At 39.2% G+C, this 19,809-nt stretch overlaps 1 protein-coding gene across 1 annotated transcript in view; it reads left to right on the top strand.

Annotated features, from left to right (window-relative positions):
- The window catches only part of LOC107588256 (myosin-IIIb-like), a 179,350-nt gene that overhangs the window by 64,331 nt on the left and 95,210 nt on the right, over positions 1 to 19,809 (top strand). The window contains exons 14-25 of the mRNA XM_016276289.1: positions 2,041 to 2,125; positions 2,492 to 2,608; positions 2,823 to 2,927; positions 4,410 to 4,493; positions 4,713 to 4,915; positions 4,993 to 5,091; positions 5,218 to 5,332; positions 5,431 to 5,557; positions 6,992 to 7,005; positions 7,614 to 7,767; positions 7,956 to 8,044; positions 8,836 to 8,965. Of these exons, the coding sequence (XP_016131775.1) occupies positions 2,041 to 2,125; positions 2,492 to 2,608; positions 2,823 to 2,927; positions 4,410 to 4,493; positions 4,713 to 4,915; positions 4,993 to 5,091; positions 5,218 to 5,332; positions 5,431 to 5,557; positions 6,992 to 7,005; positions 7,614 to 7,767; positions 7,956 to 8,044; positions 8,836 to 8,965 (1,322 nt within the window). The remainder of the gene's footprint in view (positions 1 to 2,040; positions 2,126 to 2,491; positions 2,609 to 2,822; positions 2,928 to 4,409; positions 4,494 to 4,712; positions 4,916 to 4,992; positions 5,092 to 5,217; positions 5,333 to 5,430; positions 5,558 to 6,991; positions 7,006 to 7,613; positions 7,768 to 7,955; positions 8,045 to 8,835; positions 8,966 to 19,809) is intronic.

Genomic DNA, 19,809 nt, shown 5'->3' with positions numbered 1-19,809 from the left:
CCTAAAAATTGCTGTCCACCAACGTTTACCATCCAACCTGCCAGAACTGGAGAGGCTCTGCAAGGAGGAATGGCAGAGGATTCCCAAATCCAGGTGTGAAAAACTTGTTGCGTCTTTCCCAAAAAGACTCATGGCTGTATTAGATCAAAAGGGTGCTTCTACTAAATACTGAGCAAAGGGTCTGAATATTTAGGACCATGTGATATTTCAGTTTTTCTTTTTTAATAAATCTGCAAAAATGTCAACAATTCTGTGTTTTTCTGTCAATATGGGGTGCTGTGTGTACATTAATGAGGAAAAAAAAATAACTTAAATGATTTTAGCAAATGGCTGCAATATAACAAAGAGTGAAAAATTTAAGGGGGTCTGAATACTTTCCGTACCCACTGTATGTTAGTATTTAAAAGCTGCTTGTGATGGGCTTTGGTTCATCATGTGACTTTCTCATCACCTCCTGCATTTGGTGGTTATCAGTGTATTACAAAGACACAAAACAGATTTCAGTACTTCAATAGGTTGGTATATTAACATTATATCAGTTAATGAAATTACGGTATTTAACTGTAAATTTAAGTTAAAACCGTAAAACCTAAAACGTTGCTACCGTATTTTTTGCGGTAAAATTCCGGCAACCACAGCTGCCGTTTTTTTACCGTAAATTTTACGGATTTTTTGTTTTTTGTTTTTTGTTTACACTATTTTTGTTCCTAAAACGTAGAGTTAAGAATTCGAACAAACCTCTAACACTAAACATTTGCCTTGCATGTAACTAACTAGTCCTACACTATTTGTGCTATGGACATCGATGATACTTCAAATTATGCAGCTTATTAATGCGTGCTATTAAATTTGAGTTACATTTTGGACCAGCTAGTTGATAAAATGCCCAGAAAAAAAATTTAACAAATAAATAAACCCATAGACTTGCTCAACCGTTCAGTTAGATTGTTTTAATTAATTAAATTAATGCATTAAATTGATCAAAAATTAGACATTTATAATGTTACAAAATATGTCTATTTAAAAAAAATGTTTCTTTTGAACATTCTTTATCATCAAGAATCCTTAAAAACATGTTAAGCAGTTGTTTTCAACATTGATAATAATCTGAAATGTTTCTTCAATCAGCATATTATTATGATTTCTGAAGATCATGTGACACTGAAGACTGGAGTAATGATGCTGAAAATACAGCTTTGATCACAGAAATAAATTACATTTGAAAATATATCCAAACAGAAATCTGTAGTTTTAAATTGTAATAATATTTCACAATATTACTGTTTTGACTGTATTTTTGATCAAATAAATGCAGGCTTGGTGAGCAGAAGAGACTTTATAAACCCATAGACTTGCTCAACCGTTCAGTTAGATTGTTTTAATTAATTAAATTAATGCATTAAATTGATCAAAAATTAGACATTTATAATGTTACAAAATATGTCTATTTAAAAAAAATGTTTCTTTTGAACATTCTTTATCATCAAGAATCCTTAAAAACATGTTAAGCAGTTGTTTTCAACATTGATAATAATCTGAAATGTTTCTTCAATCAGCATATTATTATGATTTCTGAAGATCATGTGACACTGAAGACTGGAGTAATGATGCTGAAAATACAGCTTTGATCACAGCAATAAATTACATTTGAAAATATATCCAAACAGAAATCTGTAATTTTAAATTGTAATAATATTTCACAATATTACTGTTTTGACTGTATTTTTGATCAAATAAATGCAGGCTTGGTGAGCAGAAGAGACTTTCAGAAACGTTATAAAATCTTACTGACTCCATACAGTCAAGACTAGAGACTAGAGTATCATATCACACTCGTGGGCTCTTTAGAGGCCAGTAAACACCTACCAACCCCACAGAATATCCTAGAACTAGCCCTGGCAATCTCCAACAACAGCCTAGAATCATGGCACTGAGTTTTAAATTTCCTTAAAAAAAAATATGCAATTGTTTATGATTGAATTGATTTTCTAGTATTTCATGTTTAATGAAGCGGTAACATTGCTGTATTGTCTTTTCTAGGCATGAGCGGATCAATACTCGCAAAACCCTGATCATTGAGAGCTGTCCTGATGATGATCTGGTGGACCTGGAGGTTTTAGATGAGGTATTTAGAAGTTGTGCCTGAAATCTAAACAAAGGCTTTCATTTTATTAATCATACAGACATATATATATAAATTTTATTTTTAGATGTAAACGCAACATGAAATCAAATTGACCTTATTTACGTAATACATGTTCCTGGACTTATTTTGCGAGATCAGTGAATGCTATTCCAAATCATAGCATAACTCCATTAAAAATGCCTAAAATTGCAAAAGTAAAATGAGTTGCCTTCATGTTGACTTTAAAATGAGGTGAAATTCAATATACAGACCATTACTAAACTGTCTCAAATTATGTGAATTCGGTGAATCTTGAAGTATAAACAACAAAGAAACATTTCCATCTCCAGCATTTCTCTTTTCTAGGAAACAATCATTGCACATCTTCAGAGACGGTATCAGGAGCTGCAGATCTACACATATGTTGGTGACATCCTCATAGCGCTTAACCCTTTCCAGAACCTCAACATCTACTCTCCACAGGTGAGAGCAGCAACATCAGGCTGTGCAATAGAGCATAGTTCATGTCTAAAGCATACCATCTTTGTTTAACCATTTTTCGGTGAAATGCATGATCCACATCACACTTTGTAACAGTTGTGTGGGAGCCAATTCAAGCTGGCTTTCAGAATCAAAGCTTCCTTGTAGGGAGTGAACTAAGATGTAGTTTTGTGTCTGAAAACGCCTCTGTTCTCAGTTCTCAAAGCTCTATCATGGGATGAAACGCTCCACTAACCCCCCGCACATCTTTGCCACCGCTGATGCAGCCTATCAGAGCATGGTCACCCTCTCCAAAGACCAGGTACTGCTTTCTGTGTCTGCACTCTCGTTCCTAAAACAATGTAGAGTATATCTAACATACACACGGTTCATAGACATAGCAGGTTGTCTTTAAATATGGTTTTAAATATCTATGTGGGGTTCACCAGTTGTCTCTTTTCTTTAAACAGTCTTCACACTATAGTTTATTTAAATTAGTTTTTTTTTTTGAGAGAGAGAGAGAGAGAGAGAGAGAGAGAGAGAAATTCATATTTTTATTCCACAAGGACAATTCAAATTAGCCAAAAAGCGTAAGTCTTACAATGTTTTAAAAAGATTCTATTTCAAATAAATGTTGTTTGGACTAGTGTTGATTTTGTTAATGAAAACTATGACAAAAAATGTTAGTTGACAAGTTGTATTCCCATGACTACCGAGACGATGACGAGATGACAATAAGCTCAATAAACGATAACTGTAACTATATCAACATGTAATATTGTTGGCGATAAAAGTCGAGACTGAAATGCATTTTTTTTATTCTATTTCAAATAAATGTTGTTTGGACTAGTGTTGATTTTGTTAATGAAAACTATGACAAAAAATGTTAGTTGACAAGTTGTATTCCCATGACTACCGAGACGATGACGAGATGACAATAAGCTCAATAAACGATAACTGTAACTATAGCAACATGTAATATTGTTGGCGATAAAAGTCGAGACTGAAATGCATTTTTTTTTAACTGTACAAAAATCTCTTTATTTTCGTCGAAAAAAGGAGACAAAATATTATTGCGGACTGCTGTACACGCCTCTACTAGGTGAGGCTTCATGTGTGCGGTTGCCAGATACCAAGAGTTCAAATCCCCATATCAGAGCTTCTCTGTTAAAAGGATGCATTTTTTGCATTAAAAAAAAAAACTAAATTCTGTATACATTTTTTTTAAAAATCAGTTTTGCTTATTTTTTGCAATCTGGCAATCGTGCACATGCGTACAATGTTGACTACATATGATAATTACTAAAAAGTAAATTTGACACAGGACTAAGACTGACTGGGCAATTCACCATTTCCAAAATATTATATCAGCAAAAATATTAATCAGCAAAACTGTTCTCAACATTGATAATAATAAGAAATGTTTTTTTTGAACATCACTGTATTAGAAAGGTTTCTGAAGGATAAAAATTACTGGAGCAATGGCTGCATTTTAAAATATTGAATATTAATATTTAAAACAATTCTTTTAAATTGCAATATTACTGTTGTAACTGTATTGATTAAATAAATGCATACAAGACATATTTCTTAAACAGAAAATAAAATACAATTAAATAAAATTAAATAAAATTAAATAAAATTAAATAAAATTAAATAAAATTAAATAAAATTAAATTACTGACCCCAAACTTTAGAACAGTAGTGTATGTGCATTATGGGAGAGTGCTTTTTTTTTTTTTAACCAACATCATTTCTACCAATGTCAACGACATTTATGCTTTCAATTGTTTTGTCTGTGTAGTGTATAATCATTAGTGGAGAAAGTGGAGCCGGTAAAACTGAGAGTGCCCACCTCATCGTCCAACATCTCACATTTCTGGGAAAAGTTGAGTACTCACATCTTTTATACATTACCTAACACACTTCATACATACACTACTGTATGTGCTCTAAAGAAACGCTTCAGCAACCAATCTTTTGTGTTTTATTATGAGATTCCTGATCATTTTCCGTCTAGTGACGTAATCATCCGTGGCTGTAAGATTTGCAGATTAAAAATCTGGGTCACACTTTTCAGACATCATCTGTTGTTTTCTATTTCAAGGCTAATAATCGAACACTTCGTGAGAAGATTCTTCAGGTGAATCCCCTGGTGGAGGCGTTTGGGAATGCGTGCACGGCCATTAACGATAACTCCAGCCGCTTCGGAAAGTACCTGGAGATGAAGTTCACACCTACAGGGGCCGTGATGGGTGCTAAGATCTCTGAGTATCTTCTGGAGAAATCAAGAGTCATCAAACAGGCTACGTGAGGAGCCACTGTGCCTAGATCTGTGGCCATTTTTAACATGAATCACTATTCACAGCTTATATTTTCTTTTGCAGGGGCGAGAAAAACTTCCACATATTTTACTACATCTATGCTGGTCTTTACCACCAAGACAACCTCAAGAAATACAGGCTACCCAACAAAACTGCCCCCAGGTTTGTGTTTATATGCAGTGAAACAGACTCAGTGCTTATGAAGACGTGTGATTCTGACTCCCGATTATGTATCTACAGTGTCACTGACAGAGATCAGAGATTCATGTAACTTTTCTGGTCTTTCAGATACATTGATTGTGTTAATGGTAAAGTAATGCAGGACATAGTCTCTAGCAAACTCTACCAGGAGCAATTTGATGCAATTCAGGACTGTTTCCGTATCATAGGATTTACTGAAGAGGTACAGCTGAAATTCGAATTTATATTTTTTTAATCATATGCAATTATTAAAGGGATTGTTGAGTTCACCCCCAATAATTTATATGTTTTCATATGCAGGAAGTGAATTCTGTGTACAGAATTCTATCAGGCATTTTAAACACAGGAAATATTGAGTTCACATCCACCAGCTCCCAACATCAGAGCGACAAGAGTGAGGTGCCCGACTCTGAGGCCTTAGATAATGGTAAGAGCATGTAATAGCTGTAAATATTATATAATATATCATAATACAATAAACACTCTACTGTAGGCATTCTTCTGTAACCCTACATAAAGTAGGACACATACAGATCTCTGCTGTATAATCGCTCGGTCATGTTTTATTTATTTATTTATTGACTAGTTAGTTAGTTAGGATGGTAGTTGGTTAGGTAGTTAGTTTGTTGCCACTTGTCCATTCCCAGTATAATTAACCTGAATACAGAGAATATTAGAAACACTCTGAATCTTCTCAGAATACAAATATCCGACAGCTACAGGTCACTTTGTTGTCCGATGTGGCCTTAAAGGGATAGTTCACCCAAAAAATGAAAATGTGATGTTTATCTGCTTACCCCCAGTATGATAAATATTACCATTATTATCAGAGGTGCATCATTCAGTCTAAGATTAAAATATACCCAAGCCTACCATTTTACAAAGCCCTTTAAGCAATTAATTGACACAACTTTTATTTAAATTTTTAAAATTTCAATATGGTCTTAAAGAAATCGTTTACCCAAAAATGAAAATGCTGTCATCACCCCATGTGAAAAACAAGTGCACTTGTGCACTGCTGCAGCCTGACACTAACATCTGGTATGATAAATATTACCATTATTATCAGAGGTGCATCATTCAGTCTAAGGTTAAAATATACCCAAGCCTACCATTTTACAAAGCCCTTTAAGTAATTAATTGACACAACTTTTATTGAAATTTTTTAAATTTCAATATGGTCTTAAAGAAATAGTTTACCCAAAAATGAAAATGCTGTCATCACCCCTGTGAAAAACAAGTGCACATTAATGTAGTCTACATCTGTCTAAAGCCCTGTACGGACGCCTCTTCAGCTGGATAGTGAACCGCATCAATGCACTGCTGCAGCCTGACACTAACATCTGGTATGATAAATATTACCATTATTATCAGAGGTGCATCATTCAGTCTAAGATTAAAATATACCCAAGCCTACCATTTTACAAAGCCCTTTAAGCAATTAATTGACACAACTTTTATTTAAATTTTTAAAATTTCAATATGGTCTTAAAGAAATCGTTTACCCAAAAATGAAAATGCTGTCATCACCCCATGTGAAAAACAAGTGCACTTGTAATGTAGTCTACATCAAATCTTAGAAGTATATTTTTTAGAAAACTGTCATGAAAGCACTTTCTTTAACTACACTTAAAGGGACAGGTCATCCAAAAATGAAAGTTTTGTCATCAGTTACTCGCCCCCAAACCTGTACGACTTTCTTTCTTCTGTAGGAGACTTTCTCTTGAGTTTAAGCTCGAGTTGATCTTAAACCCACCACTATTTATCTTTGAATGCCTCTGCATCGGTGTAAATGGCAATGAAAGAAAATGGAAATTTCAAAAACTGGTGAAATGTGTAATGACCTTTTCTCCCCTTATAGAAAGAGTTTCACATGTGCATTAAAACACGTGCTCACATGTGACCACATGTCCATGTGATTTCGCACATGTGAAATTTCATGTGTGGAAACATGATAAAATCACATGTGAAACATAAGAACATGTTAAAACCACATGGGAAATGTGTGTTTTTGGAACATTTTTGTGTGAATCCCATGTAAAATCCCATGGGATCACTCATATAAAAACATGTGATCATGTGTGAAATTCATGTGACTTTTCTGTAAGGGTCCTCAGCAGAAACTCTCTAGAACTGTTGTTGATCCGTCTATCAAGTGGTCTGACTTTTTCTTGTGACTCATGAATTAGATACATTTATATTAAATGCATTTTTGACCCCCTTTAGTAGGACTTAAGTACATCTTTATATGCAATTTCATCATCATTCGGTTGTCTTTGAATGTGGTTAAAATGCTGCTGAATTCTGACAAGCATTTATCATAAACTTATAAATTTAATATTGTATTCAAATACATTGTTGATGCAGTCATTTAACTGTAAGGCTTCCAGGAAACGTATTTTATTTACAAATGTAGTTTTGATGGTCTTTTAACACATTCTTGGTTACTTAATATCAGTGTGTGTCTGTGTGTGTTTGTTCAGATCGAGTATCAGAGCGAGGGTGTAGATGCCAGTCTGGTGGAATATGAGGACAACAGGCCCATTCTGGACATGTTTCTTCAGAAGCCCATGGGTTTACTGTCTCTGCTGGATGAGGAGAGCCGTTTCCCACAGGCCACCGACCAAACACTTGTCGGTAATGCTTTTGAATGAGTACTTTCATGGTTACATGATGTTTCGCATACACTCTTTTTTTAAAGAAAAATGCTAATAGCAAATCAGTTTTAACTGAATAGTGGCATTGCATTTAAATATATATTTATTCTTGAGATGAGAGGCCAGTTTGGTGAGATTCTCCACTCACATTCAGTGATTGTTCTAAAGATAAGTTTCAGGATAACCTGAGAAACAAGTACTTCTGGACGCCCAAGCGTGTGGAGCTTTGCTTCGGGATCCAGCATTATGCTGGCAAGGTAAATAAAATCTCACTTACCCTTTTATTTGCAGTACCTACAGCTTTATATTGTATTTATTTTAAAGGGGTCATATGATGCGATTTCAAGTTTTCCTTTCTCTTTGGAGTGTTACAAGCTCTTGGTGCATAAAGAAGGCTGTGTGTTTCGTTGTGAAAGCGAAACTACTTTGTTTGGTCTTCCAAAAGAGGACGATATCCGCTTCGTCATGCCTGGAGCTGATCCGTGCTGGTCGCTGAGGAAATACATCAACTTAGTGCTGTGGATCGCCGGATCGGCTTTCATCGTAGACGAAGCGGAGTCCAGCCCGGGGTCGTCACATGTGGTTGCCGCAGGCATCACAGTACGGTGAGGGACGTAACACTTCCGTCACACGCTTGAGGAAATCGGCCAATCACAACACACTGGATAGCTGGCCAATCAGAGCACACCTCGCTTTTTCAGACCGATGAGCTTTGTAAAAATCAACGCGTTTCAGAAAGGCGGGGCATAGAGGAGAAACAATAATGTACAGTATGTGGAAAATAATGTGCTTTTTTGACCTTTAACCACATAAACACATTTAATTACACCAAATACACAAAATAATGTTCTTTTAGCAACGTCATATGACCCCTTTAAAATTAATCAAAAGAACTGCGTTTATTCGAAATATGCATTTTTTTGTTAAATTGTTTAATCAGTTTAATTGTCTTTCCAGTCACTTTTGATCAATTGAATGCACCACTGCTGAATAAAAGTGTTAATTTCTTAAACAAATAAACATGAAAATGTCTTGTGTTCTCTGTCAGGTGCTGTATAATGTCAGTGGTTTTCTGGAGAAGAACCGGGACACTCTTCCTGCAGACATTGTGGTGGTTTTGAGGACTTCAGAGAACAAACTCCTGCAGCAGCTGTTTTCCAGCCCTCTGACTAAAACAGGTACCAGAATCATTCAACTTTCATCACGCGAGCTGTTCATGTCAAGCCTGACTGTCAGATCAGTTGTGACCCAGAGTTCTCTTGACAAATCATGTTGTGCCACGGAGCATCTAGGAGGCTAGAAAAGAAATGCAGTAATGGTGTTAAAACTGTCCCAATTGCTTGAGATGCTTCACACCCCATTTTCGCCTTCCAGAGGTCACTGGGTCATGTCAGGGCCAATGGGTGAGAGCTACATTCATCCCTGATGGTGGATTGTAAGATGTTAAGAGTAGTTGGTGTAAATGTTTGCTGTAAAACATAAAGCAATCATTTGAAAGTGATGTTCACACTTCAGCCCAGACACCTAGTAAGAATGATTGTCTTTGTTAGTATGTCTTTTTGCTCCGATGTTAAAGGTCAATCTCAGGTCCACAGAACTGCCGAGAGATCACATTACTGAGAGAATATTTCCACAAATTTAGGATACTAATAACAAATAAAAATTGTCTTAAATATGTATGAGCTTTTAGCGTGAACTTAATTAGTATAAAAGTATATAAAAACACTAAGAATGGGTAACAGGATTGTAGATTTAGCCTAAATAAGCTAACCCTAGCTTTGGGGTCAGTAAGATTAAAAAAAATATATATATAATTTAATTAATGCTTTTAATGAGCAAGAATGCATTACATTTGCCAAAAGTGATAGTAAAGGCATTTCTAATGTTACAAAAGAAATATTTATAAAATATTCTAATATTGCAAATAAAATCTGTTCTTTTGAACTAGTCATCAATGATGCTAAAATAACCCAAACTCCAATAATAACTCGAAATGCCACGAAATTGTAAAGGAGCACAACTGTTTTCAACATTGAATCAGAAATGTTTCTTGTGCAGCAAATCAGCATATTAGAATGATTTCTGAAAGATCATGTGACACTTAAGGCTGGAGAAATGATGCTGAAAATTCAGATTTAACATCACAGGAATAAAATACTTTAAAAAATGTATTAAAATAGAAAATTTTAATTACATTTTTAAATTGTAATAATATTTCTCAATATATTTTGATCAAATAAATTCACCCTCGATGAGCATAAGATATTTTTAAAAAAAGAAGAAAAAAAAACATAAAAAAATATTACTGGCTCCAATTTTTTGTATGGTACTGTACATAGTACACTCTCATAACAGAAATGCTGTAAACAGAGAGCATTGTGGGATAGAAATGAAGTCTTTCTCTAAATGCATACACCGATTTGTACCCTATTTGTGAAAATCATTTCTAATATCGTGTTTGTTAGTTTGACTTTATGGAAATTCAGCCACCCGTTGAAAATGTCTGGTCTGACTTACTGATGTTACAGTGTGATTGCGTGAACATGCTGTGTGGATATTAAAACTCTAATAAGTGAGCTGAATTCAGAGACTGTGGCCACATTCTTTGTCTCTCTCTCTCTCTCTTTCTTTATAAATACAAATCTCTCCCCCCATTATCTCTGGAGTGGCTGATCTCCAGGCAGAAGAATAGTGGAATAGAAAAGAAGGATAGAGCTGTGGATGGATGTGTTTTCATTTCCTCTAAGCTGTCCGCTAGGCTCCCGCTGTTTCTCTACTATCTGTTGGAGTTTGGGATATTCCAGCGATAAGATTCTCAAATACCCCGAGCAAGAAAAGCAGCTATTTTGCCCAGTAAACTGCTTTTCCTCTGCTATCGTTCTGCCTGCCAGGTGCTTAATAATGCCAAGAGTTGCTAGACGGTCACTAGACTTAGTGAGGTGTGTGAATAGGAGCACGCTGGGTACTTATAGGATGTGTATTTTCATACGTCTCTTTAGTTAAACCGCTCTCTTTAGTTGGCCACTGCCTTCGGCTACCTGTTAATGAGTGTGTTTAGTCGGAACCAAATGAAAAGATTTGAAGTAAATTAATGTGTTGAGCTTATATTAAAGTGTTGGATACTTTGCTAAATGGAATAGAATAATTTATTGGTCAATTTTGAGGTGTGTGTAGAGTGAGATAGAGAGTGAGCGAGATAAGCTGATTCCCTTTAGTTCCAAATCATAGGATTTTGAAAATGGTATAAAAAAGGGTATGGATGGTTTATTATTTCAGTGGATTTTGAAGTAGACGTATTCATGCTTCCTTATTCTGAAAGCTAAAATACATATTCATAATAAGCAATAAAAACATTAGCATTGCTTACATACAAATATACATACATATTGTTAATATTAATTGTTTTTTTAACCCACATCAACGTATACACAGTTTAGTTATTATTAGTATTATTATTATTAATAATTAATACCTCCAGAAAGTCTGCAGGAAGAGTGTCAGTTTATTTTTTTTTTAAACCACTGACATTATACAAGATCTGGCAGAGAAACACAAGACAGTTTAAATGCTGAATTACTGCAAGGCATAAGTATATATATATATAAGCTTTTTTTTTTTGGAAGAAATTAATACTTTTCTTTAGCAATGACACAAAAGGGAAAGTAAAGACAATTGTAAAATTACAAAATATTTTTATTGCAATTAAAATGTATTTATCTATTTATTTATTTGTATTTTTTAAATCGTATTCAACTTTACATTCAGATTTGCCATCACGGGAAATCACAAAATTAGTCTTGATGAGTCATTTAAAACTAAATAAATATATAAATACAAACCTTACCAAAAGCAAATAAAAACCTTGAATGGTATGTACACTCCCTTTTCATATAAATCTGATGTATAACTAAATATAAAAACAAATTGAACAAAAATGAAAAAAATCATTTACATGATGCACGGTAAACTGATTTGAAGAACCTATTCTGAATCCTCAGGAATTTTTTTTCAAACTCAAGGACTCCATGCAAAAACAAATGGTTCTTGATAAGAAGAGGGTAATTCATTTTGGTGAAAATAATATGCTACAAAGAATCACAGAACCTGTGATAATAATCTTCATTACTTAAATCACCCGATCATTTTAATCTGCAGGGCAAAATACCTGGTGAGTTTAAATTGCATATATTTTCATTGTTCTCTATTTTTTGCTGTTATCTTTCAAATTCTGGCAGAACCTGATTTAATCTGTTTGTCCTCGGTGACTTAGTGAAGGTCATCTTCCTCATCAGAGTGCAGGGTGAGCTCAGACCAGTAGGCGTCAGGCTTGATGATTCAACCACATCTCAATCACAGAGTGGGTTTGTGTTGATTAGACAGTACATGCTGTTTTGAAGTAAGTGGTGTTTGTAGCATATGCTGTAAAATGAGACCTGTGCTGAAGAAATTATGTTTGTGAAAGAGCTGTGGAGGTCCATTTAGAAATAAAATGTTGGAAATAAAATTAAAATTAGAAATTTTAGTGTAGAATTTCAATTTCAATAACGGTTCATTTCTATTCCTAGGTTGTTTTGTTGTACTCTGGGTTACTACTGGATTTCATAATTTTACATGGTACAATTGTAAACTCTAGATAAACTGATTTACATATTCATGGTTGAAGCACTGTGTTTAAAATGCATATGAATGTATAAGGGGACAATGTACTGTAATGTCTGTAATTGGTCACCATTTTCTTCTTTATTTTCACTCTTCTAAATCACCTTTTGACATCATTAGTTCATTTGAAATGCTCCTGCACTGCAAATTTTGAAATTCCATTTTTAATATTCCATTTAGTCTCTCAATTTATATGAACTCATAAAGTTACATGCATAATCATCATGAAGGATCAGTAAAGCCCTTGAGAAAAATAAGTGTGCTTAATTGTACAGAATGTGCAGTTGTAGCGTACTAAAATTAGAGAATTAAAAAACTGTGCTTGCAGATAATATAATATTAATGAAGTAAAAGGCCACTTAAGTATATTTAAAGTATACTTTCATGACTCTGCTTCTTAACACTCTTAAGTACACTTTTAAAATGTGCATTGTAATAATGTCAAATTAAAAGTATTTTTTTTACTTTAAAATACATTTTAAATCATTGTTTTATTAATCTTTTGTTGTGTTGCTGTGTTAAGAAGTACACTTACTTTATTGATGTGTTGCTTAACATAAAGCACATGTAAAGTACATGATCAGTTTTAACTTTAGCTTGTTATTGGATTTGACTAAATTACAAATATATTTACATACATGACATTCAAGATTCAAATTGCATATAGGCAGTGCTTTAGTTTAATAAATGCTCAGAATTCGACAGCACATTTGAACCACATTTCAAAGACAATTTAATTATGAAATTATATTCAAAGATGCACCTCTTAAGTGGGACAAGAAAGCTTTTAAGTTCAGTTTAAGTTTAATACAATTTAATTTAATTGTAAATAACATGTTAATAACTTAAATGTCAGAAAAAAAATTATTCTGCACTTATCCTATAAAAGTTTATTGTTTCCCAATACTATCTTTAAAAGTATGCTAAAATGTACTTATTTTTCACAGGGGAATGCTGTGTAAAACAGTTTTAATCATCTCATGCCACTGGTAACATCCTCAAATCTGAAAAAAAAAATAGATTGGACAAGTACAGTATACTGTCTTTTTTAATAACTACTTGTTCTTCTGTGCAGATACAGTGGATATAGAAAAGAATCCCCCCCCCCCCTTTAAAATAATCACATTGTGTTGCTTTGCAGCCTGAAATGAGACGGACACAGTTTTTGTTTTATCCAGCTGTATTTAATCAGTGCCACTTATAACATCCAAGTGAAAGATATAACATACATAAATAAATAAATAAACCAGAATCACTGAGTTGGAAAAAGGATCATCCCCTTGTGTCAGTATTTTGTTGAAGCACCTTTTGCTTTAATTAGAGCCTTTAGTCTGTTGGGATTTGTCTCTACTAACTCCACACGTCTAGACTTCTGCTCTTCTTTGCAGAACTGCTCAAGTTCAGTTAAATTTGATGGTGAGCATTTGTGGACTGCCGTCTTCAAGTCTTTCCACAGATTTTCAGTGGGGTTTAAATGGGCTCTGACGAGGCCATGCAAGGACATTCAGCTTTTTCTCCTTCAACCACTGTGTGCTCAGTTTTGCTGTGTGCTTTGGGTCATTGTAATGTTGGAAGGTAAACCTTCTTCCCATTGACAACTTTCTGGCAGAGGGCAGCAGATTTTCCTCAAGAATTTAAGGGTATTTTGCTCCATCCATTTTCCTTCTATCCTGACAAGTGCTCAAGTCTCTGCTGCAGAGAAACACCCCAGAACAGGACATCACCACCTCCATGCTTTACTGGAGGAATGCTGTTATTTGGATGGTGAAACGAAATTGGATTTCATTTGGTGTTGAGGCCAAATAATTCAATTTTATTCTCATCTGCCTCAGAATCTTCAAGGTGCATTTTGGCAAAGCTCAGTCGTGAATGCATGTGGCCTTTCTTGAGGAGCCGGCTTTTTTCTTGCACCCCTCCCATTCAAGCCACATTTGTGGAGAATTTGAGATATTGTTGACACATGCACAAAATGACCACTCTTTGTCATAAATTCCTGCAACTGCTTCAGAGTTGCTGCAGGCCTCTTGGTCGCCTCTCTGTCCAGTTTCCTCCGGCTCTTTCATCCAGTTTGGAGTGACGTCCTGGTCCAGGGAGGGTCTATGTTGTACCAAATACCTTCCACTGCTTAATAATAGACTTCACTGTGCTTCTAGGCATTGATAAAGCCTTTGAATTTTTTTTTTGTATCCATCTCCTTACTTGTGCCTGTCCACAACTTTATCCCGGATTTCTTTTGACAGTGCCTTGCCATCCATAGTTGATTGTTTGCTTCACTTGCACTGACTGTAGAGGAGGTAACCGTGCATCCGTCTAGTTGCAAATTGTAATCCACGAGATTCGGCGTACTGTCTTTTGGTCCAATAAGTAATATCTCTGTCTTATCCGAATTTAATAGGAGAAAATTATTGGTCATCCATTCTTTTACATTTTTAACACACTCCGTTAGCTTAGATAATTTAGAAGTTTCATCTGGTACCACATAAAGCCACTCTGGTGGTGTAAAGTGATCTAAAATATATTTTTTACACATTTCCATCTGGTACTGAAACTAATAGCAGTCTGGTTTCTGTACAATAAAATGAGAGCAAATCATTGTTTAGTTTATGATTGGTTGTCTTTTGCTAAACAACTTGCCGGGAAGAATGCTGTTTTTGTAACATGGGAAATATGATTTTCAAAAGACAAGTTGCTATCTAATGTAACACCCAGATTTTTGACAGTAGAGGAAGTAACCGTACTTGCTTTTCAGTCGGTCACTACGAGTCATGTCGGGACCGACGAATTGGGATATCGCTTCGATAGACCAATCTACTTCGAGTGTAAACTAAACGAGCCAATGCACATTGGCATGCAATTATTGCATCCAGCTGCCGCTGATCACAGCGTGAGTATAATAAGGCAGCAGGTGCAATGCATACCAGCTTTTCGCTTCGGAGCCGAGCGACAACATCGTTCTGCTCTAAGTTTATTTCGAGAACTACGAGTTCAGCACGCTCTCGGAAGCTTTCTGTGTTGGCGGGACGGCGCTTCAGCGGTGGTCGTTCCAGTGTCGAGTGGTTTGCGCACTTCAGGCTGCACTACCCCCTGTCGTGTTGCAAAGCGGCCATCACCCCTGTGCGCCTCAGCACTAAAAGAGCATTTCCTAAAAAAGAGCAAATTTCTCTAAAAGAGCTACACGGGTGCGTCTTTATAAAGATGACGGATCGTTCTTATAAGGATGCCGTTTCACCCGTGCGTTTCTGGGTGCGGTCGTTACCTGGCACCGGATGATGGTCACGATCGCTGCCTCACGTACCAGCAGTATCCATGGCCGGCGGGCTCCTCCTCCCTCATCACCCTCGACGGCGGTGCAGCGAAGGGGTATTCGGCGGTGGAGCGGGCGGTAGCGATGCAATTGTGTCCTAAGTCCGCCTCCTCCTGGCGGGGAGACCCAGTACTTCCTTCCCGGGCCTGTAGGCATTCGTCTGGTCTAACCGGCAGAGCCTATACGGCTTATGGGGAAGCTGCTTCCGCCTTACACGCTATGGGGTTACTGCAGGTGCACCAGGCTAAGGCACTGAAGGACCTGCACGAGGGTGGTCACGATCCGGAAGTTCTAAAAGAGCTCCGAACCGCCACTGACCTCGCGCTCTAAGTGACGAAGGTCACCGTGAGTTCTCTGGGTCATGCGATGTCCACGCTTGTGGTCCAGGAGCACCATCTCTGGCTGTGTCTGGCAGACATGAGGGACACCAACAAGGTTCGGTTCCTCAATTCCCCTGTGTCCCAGACTGGCCTCTTCGGCGATGCAGTCGAGAGCTTTGCCCAGCAGTTCTCGGCTGCCCAGAAGCAGACTGAGGCGGTCCGACACATCCTGCCTTGGCGGGCAGCTGCTGCCTCCATCCGTCCGCCGGCTGCAGCACCCCCGCATCCGCCCCCGCTCCCGTGCCACATCCGCAGCAGCCTTCAGCAAAGCGGCGTCATGGAGCCGGGCATGGGCGGGCCGCCCCGCCTCTCCAGGCCCCCGGCAAACCTGCTGGCAAGCAGAAAAGCAAGCGGCCCTGAGACAGTCGACCCAGGGATGGATGGAAGGATCTGCTCTTCAGGAGATGGTGAACGCACCACTCCCTCCCCCGGAGGAGGGCCGGGTGGAGAATCTTTAGTTTCGTTTTTTCCCGCCGTAGGCCTCACGGCCGATGGTACCCAAATTATCGACAAAAGAGCAGTTTCCTTTATCTCTGGGTCCCAGGAGGGCACGGAGAGTTGCGGACGGACTAATGCCAGACCTCACTCATCCTCCTCCTTCGCCAGAAGGCAGCAGCGGGCGGTTCGAGAGCATCAACAAAGGCCCTACTCACGCACCCTCTGCCAACACGTGGAACCAGGTGAGCCTTGCACCCCACACTCACCCCTCTCCGGCCCGAGCTGGGTCCACCTCGCTGCCCCACTGCGGGTACGGCTGTGGTCCCGCTTGTACGGTTTCTGGGCGCTTGGTCAGCGCTACCCAGCCCGTCTCGCTGGCTTATGCGAACCATCAACCTCGGCTATGCGATTCAGTTCGCCCGGCGCCCGCCCAAGTTCAGCGGTATCCGCTCCACTACAGTGAAGGCGGCCGATGCCCCTGTTCTACGGGCAGAGATCGCAGTCCTACTGGCGAAGGATGTGATAGAGCCAGTCCCTCCAGCCGATATGAGGTCGGGGTTTTACAGCCCTTACTTCATTGTACCCAAGAAAGGTGGTGGGTTATGGCCAATCTTGGACCTGCGAGTTTTGAACCGGGCCCTTCATCGGCTACCGTTCAAGATGTTGACACAGAAACGCATCTTCGGGTGCGTCCGTAACCGAGATTGGTTTGCTGTGATCGACCTGAAGGACACGTACTTTCATGTGTCGATCCTTCCACGCCACAGACCATTTCTGCGGTTTGCGTTCGAAGGACGGGCATATCAGTACAAGGTCCTGCCCTTCGGGCTGTCCCTGTCTCCCCGTGTCTTTGTGAAGGTCACGGAGGCTGCTCTTGTTCTCCTCAGAGAGCAGGGTGTTCGCGTTCTCAACTATCTAGACGATTGGCTTATACTAGCACAGTTTCAGGATCAGTTGTGCGAGCACAGGGACCTGGCACTTCGGCTCCTCAGCCTGTTGGGCCTTCGGGTCAACTGGGAAAAGAGCAAACTGTCCCCAACGCAGAGGATCTCTTTTATCGGTATGGAGTTGGATTCGGTCGAACAGACAGCGCCTGTGATACCATATATGTGGTACATATGAGACCACTCCAGCACTGGCTTTATGGCCGAGTCCCAAGGTGGGCGTGGAAGCGCGGCACTCACCGGGTCCAAGTTACACCGGCCTGTCGCCAAACCTTCACCCCGTGGTCAGATCTTGCGTTCCTCCGGGCAGGGGTGACCCTAGAGCAGATCTCCAGGCGTGCTGTGGTCTACACGGATGCATCCACCACCGGGTGGGGTGCCACGTGCAGTCTCAGGGGTTTGGACAGGCCCACAGCTGCATTGGCACATCAATTGCCTAGAGTTGTTAGCAGTGCGCCTGGCCTTGAACCGTCTCAAAGGGCACTTACGAGGCAAGCATGTACTGGTCCAAACGGACAACATAGCGACCGTTGCGTACATCAACCGACAGGGTGGTCTACTCTCCCGTCGCATGTCGCAACTCGCCCGCCACCGCCTCCTTGGCTCGTGGCGCCTCGCTGACAGATATTTGTAGGGCTGCGGGCTGGGCGACCCCCAACACGTTCGCTAGATTCTATAGCCTCCGTGTGGAGCCGGTATCCTCCTGTGTTCTCAACTCAAACGGGTAGTGGCGCCGAGAGGCACCAGTTAGTGTCGTCTTGCTAAAACTGCTCCAGAGTGTCATACAGTAGACCCTGTTGAGATCCTCCGTCACCCTTGGCAGTGGATGCGGCGGAACGTCCGGCGCCGGGCCTTCACGATGAATCCGCGGGAACCGTGGAAGGCTGGGTTCCATATTGAGACCTAAGCGGTTCTTGTATGTGTATAGCCCACGGTTTAGCCATAGAGCCCGTGTTTCCCCTGCAGACTTCTGCCTTTCCAAGAGGGTTACAATCACCTCCATTTCTCCATATACACCTAAACGGATGCTATATGTGTGTATTTGCTTCCGAAACCTCCTTCAGGAAGGATGGGGCTTCCGTAGCGTCCCTGTTCCAAGTGGAGTGGGTACATTTTCCCAGTGTTATCCAGTCTCACTTAGTAAGGTGGTGCTTTAAAAAATGGTGAGTGGAACTACTTGTCCCGAGCCCCGGCCTACACCAGATAGGGGGCGCCGAGAGGCACCAGTTAGTGTCGTCTTGCTAAAACTGCTCCAGAGTGTCATACAGTAGACCCTGTTGAGATCCTCCGTCACCCTTGGCAGTGGATGCGGCGGAACGTCCGGCGCCGGGCCTTCACGATGAATCCGCGGGAACCGTGGAAGGCTGGGTTCCATATTGAGACCTAAGCGGTTCTTGTATGTGTATAGCCCACGGTTTAGCCATAGAGCCCGTGTTTCCCCTGCAGACTTCTGCCTTTCCAAGAGGGTTACAATCACCTCCATTTCTCCATATACACCTAAACGGATGCTATATGTGTATTTGCTTCCGAAACCTCCTTCGAGAAGGATGGGGCTTCCGCAGCGTCCCATTATCAACGTGAATGTTAAAATCTCCGACAATTAGCGCTTTATCAACAGTAACCAATAGGTCTGAGAGGAAATTTGCAAATTATTTTAGGAAATTTGTATACGGCCCTGGTGGTCTATACACAGTAGCCAGAGCAAGAGATACGATAGATTTATTTTGCATTTATGACAGTGTAACATTAAGCATTAGTATTTCGAATGAGTTAAACCTGTCTGTCTTCTGAGTAACACTGAGAATATCACTATATATCGTTGCAACACCGCCGCCACGACCAGTCTGACAGGGCTCATGCTTATAACAGTAACTTAGTGGAGTAGACTCATTTAGACCAATATAATCATTAGGTTTTAGACAGGTTTCAGTCAAGCAGAGTACATCAAAACAATTATCTATGATCATTTAATTTACAATAACTGCTTTGGGTGAGAGTGATCTAATGTTTAGGAGCCCAAACTTTAAAAATAGTTTTTGTTAATTTATTTTACATTTTTCTGGTTTAATCACGATCAGATTTTTTCTAGATCCTGCATTCAATTTATATTTTGACCTCACTATTCGGTGAACAGACACAGTCTTTATAGATTGAACAGCACAAGTACTTCTATCATTAAAGCAGGCAGAACACAAGTCATAAGGGCAGTTATTTGAGATTTGACTTACTAGTCATATGGAGCGCAGCATCCTGGAGATGTTGTCCGACATGAGTTCCGCTCCGACTCTGCTGGGGTG

Source organism: Sinocyclocheilus grahami, unplaced genomic scaffold, assembly GCF_001515645.1.
Source record: "Sinocyclocheilus grahami isolate Dianchi unplaced genomic scaffold, SAMN03320097.WGS_v1.1 scaffold100.1, whole genome shotgun sequence".
NCBI lineage: Eukaryota > Metazoa > Chordata > Actinopteri > Cypriniformes > Cyprinidae > Sinocyclocheilus > Sinocyclocheilus grahami.
Note: the sequence above shows the minus strand (reverse complement) of the source record. Positions and strands in the feature narration are given on the sequence as shown.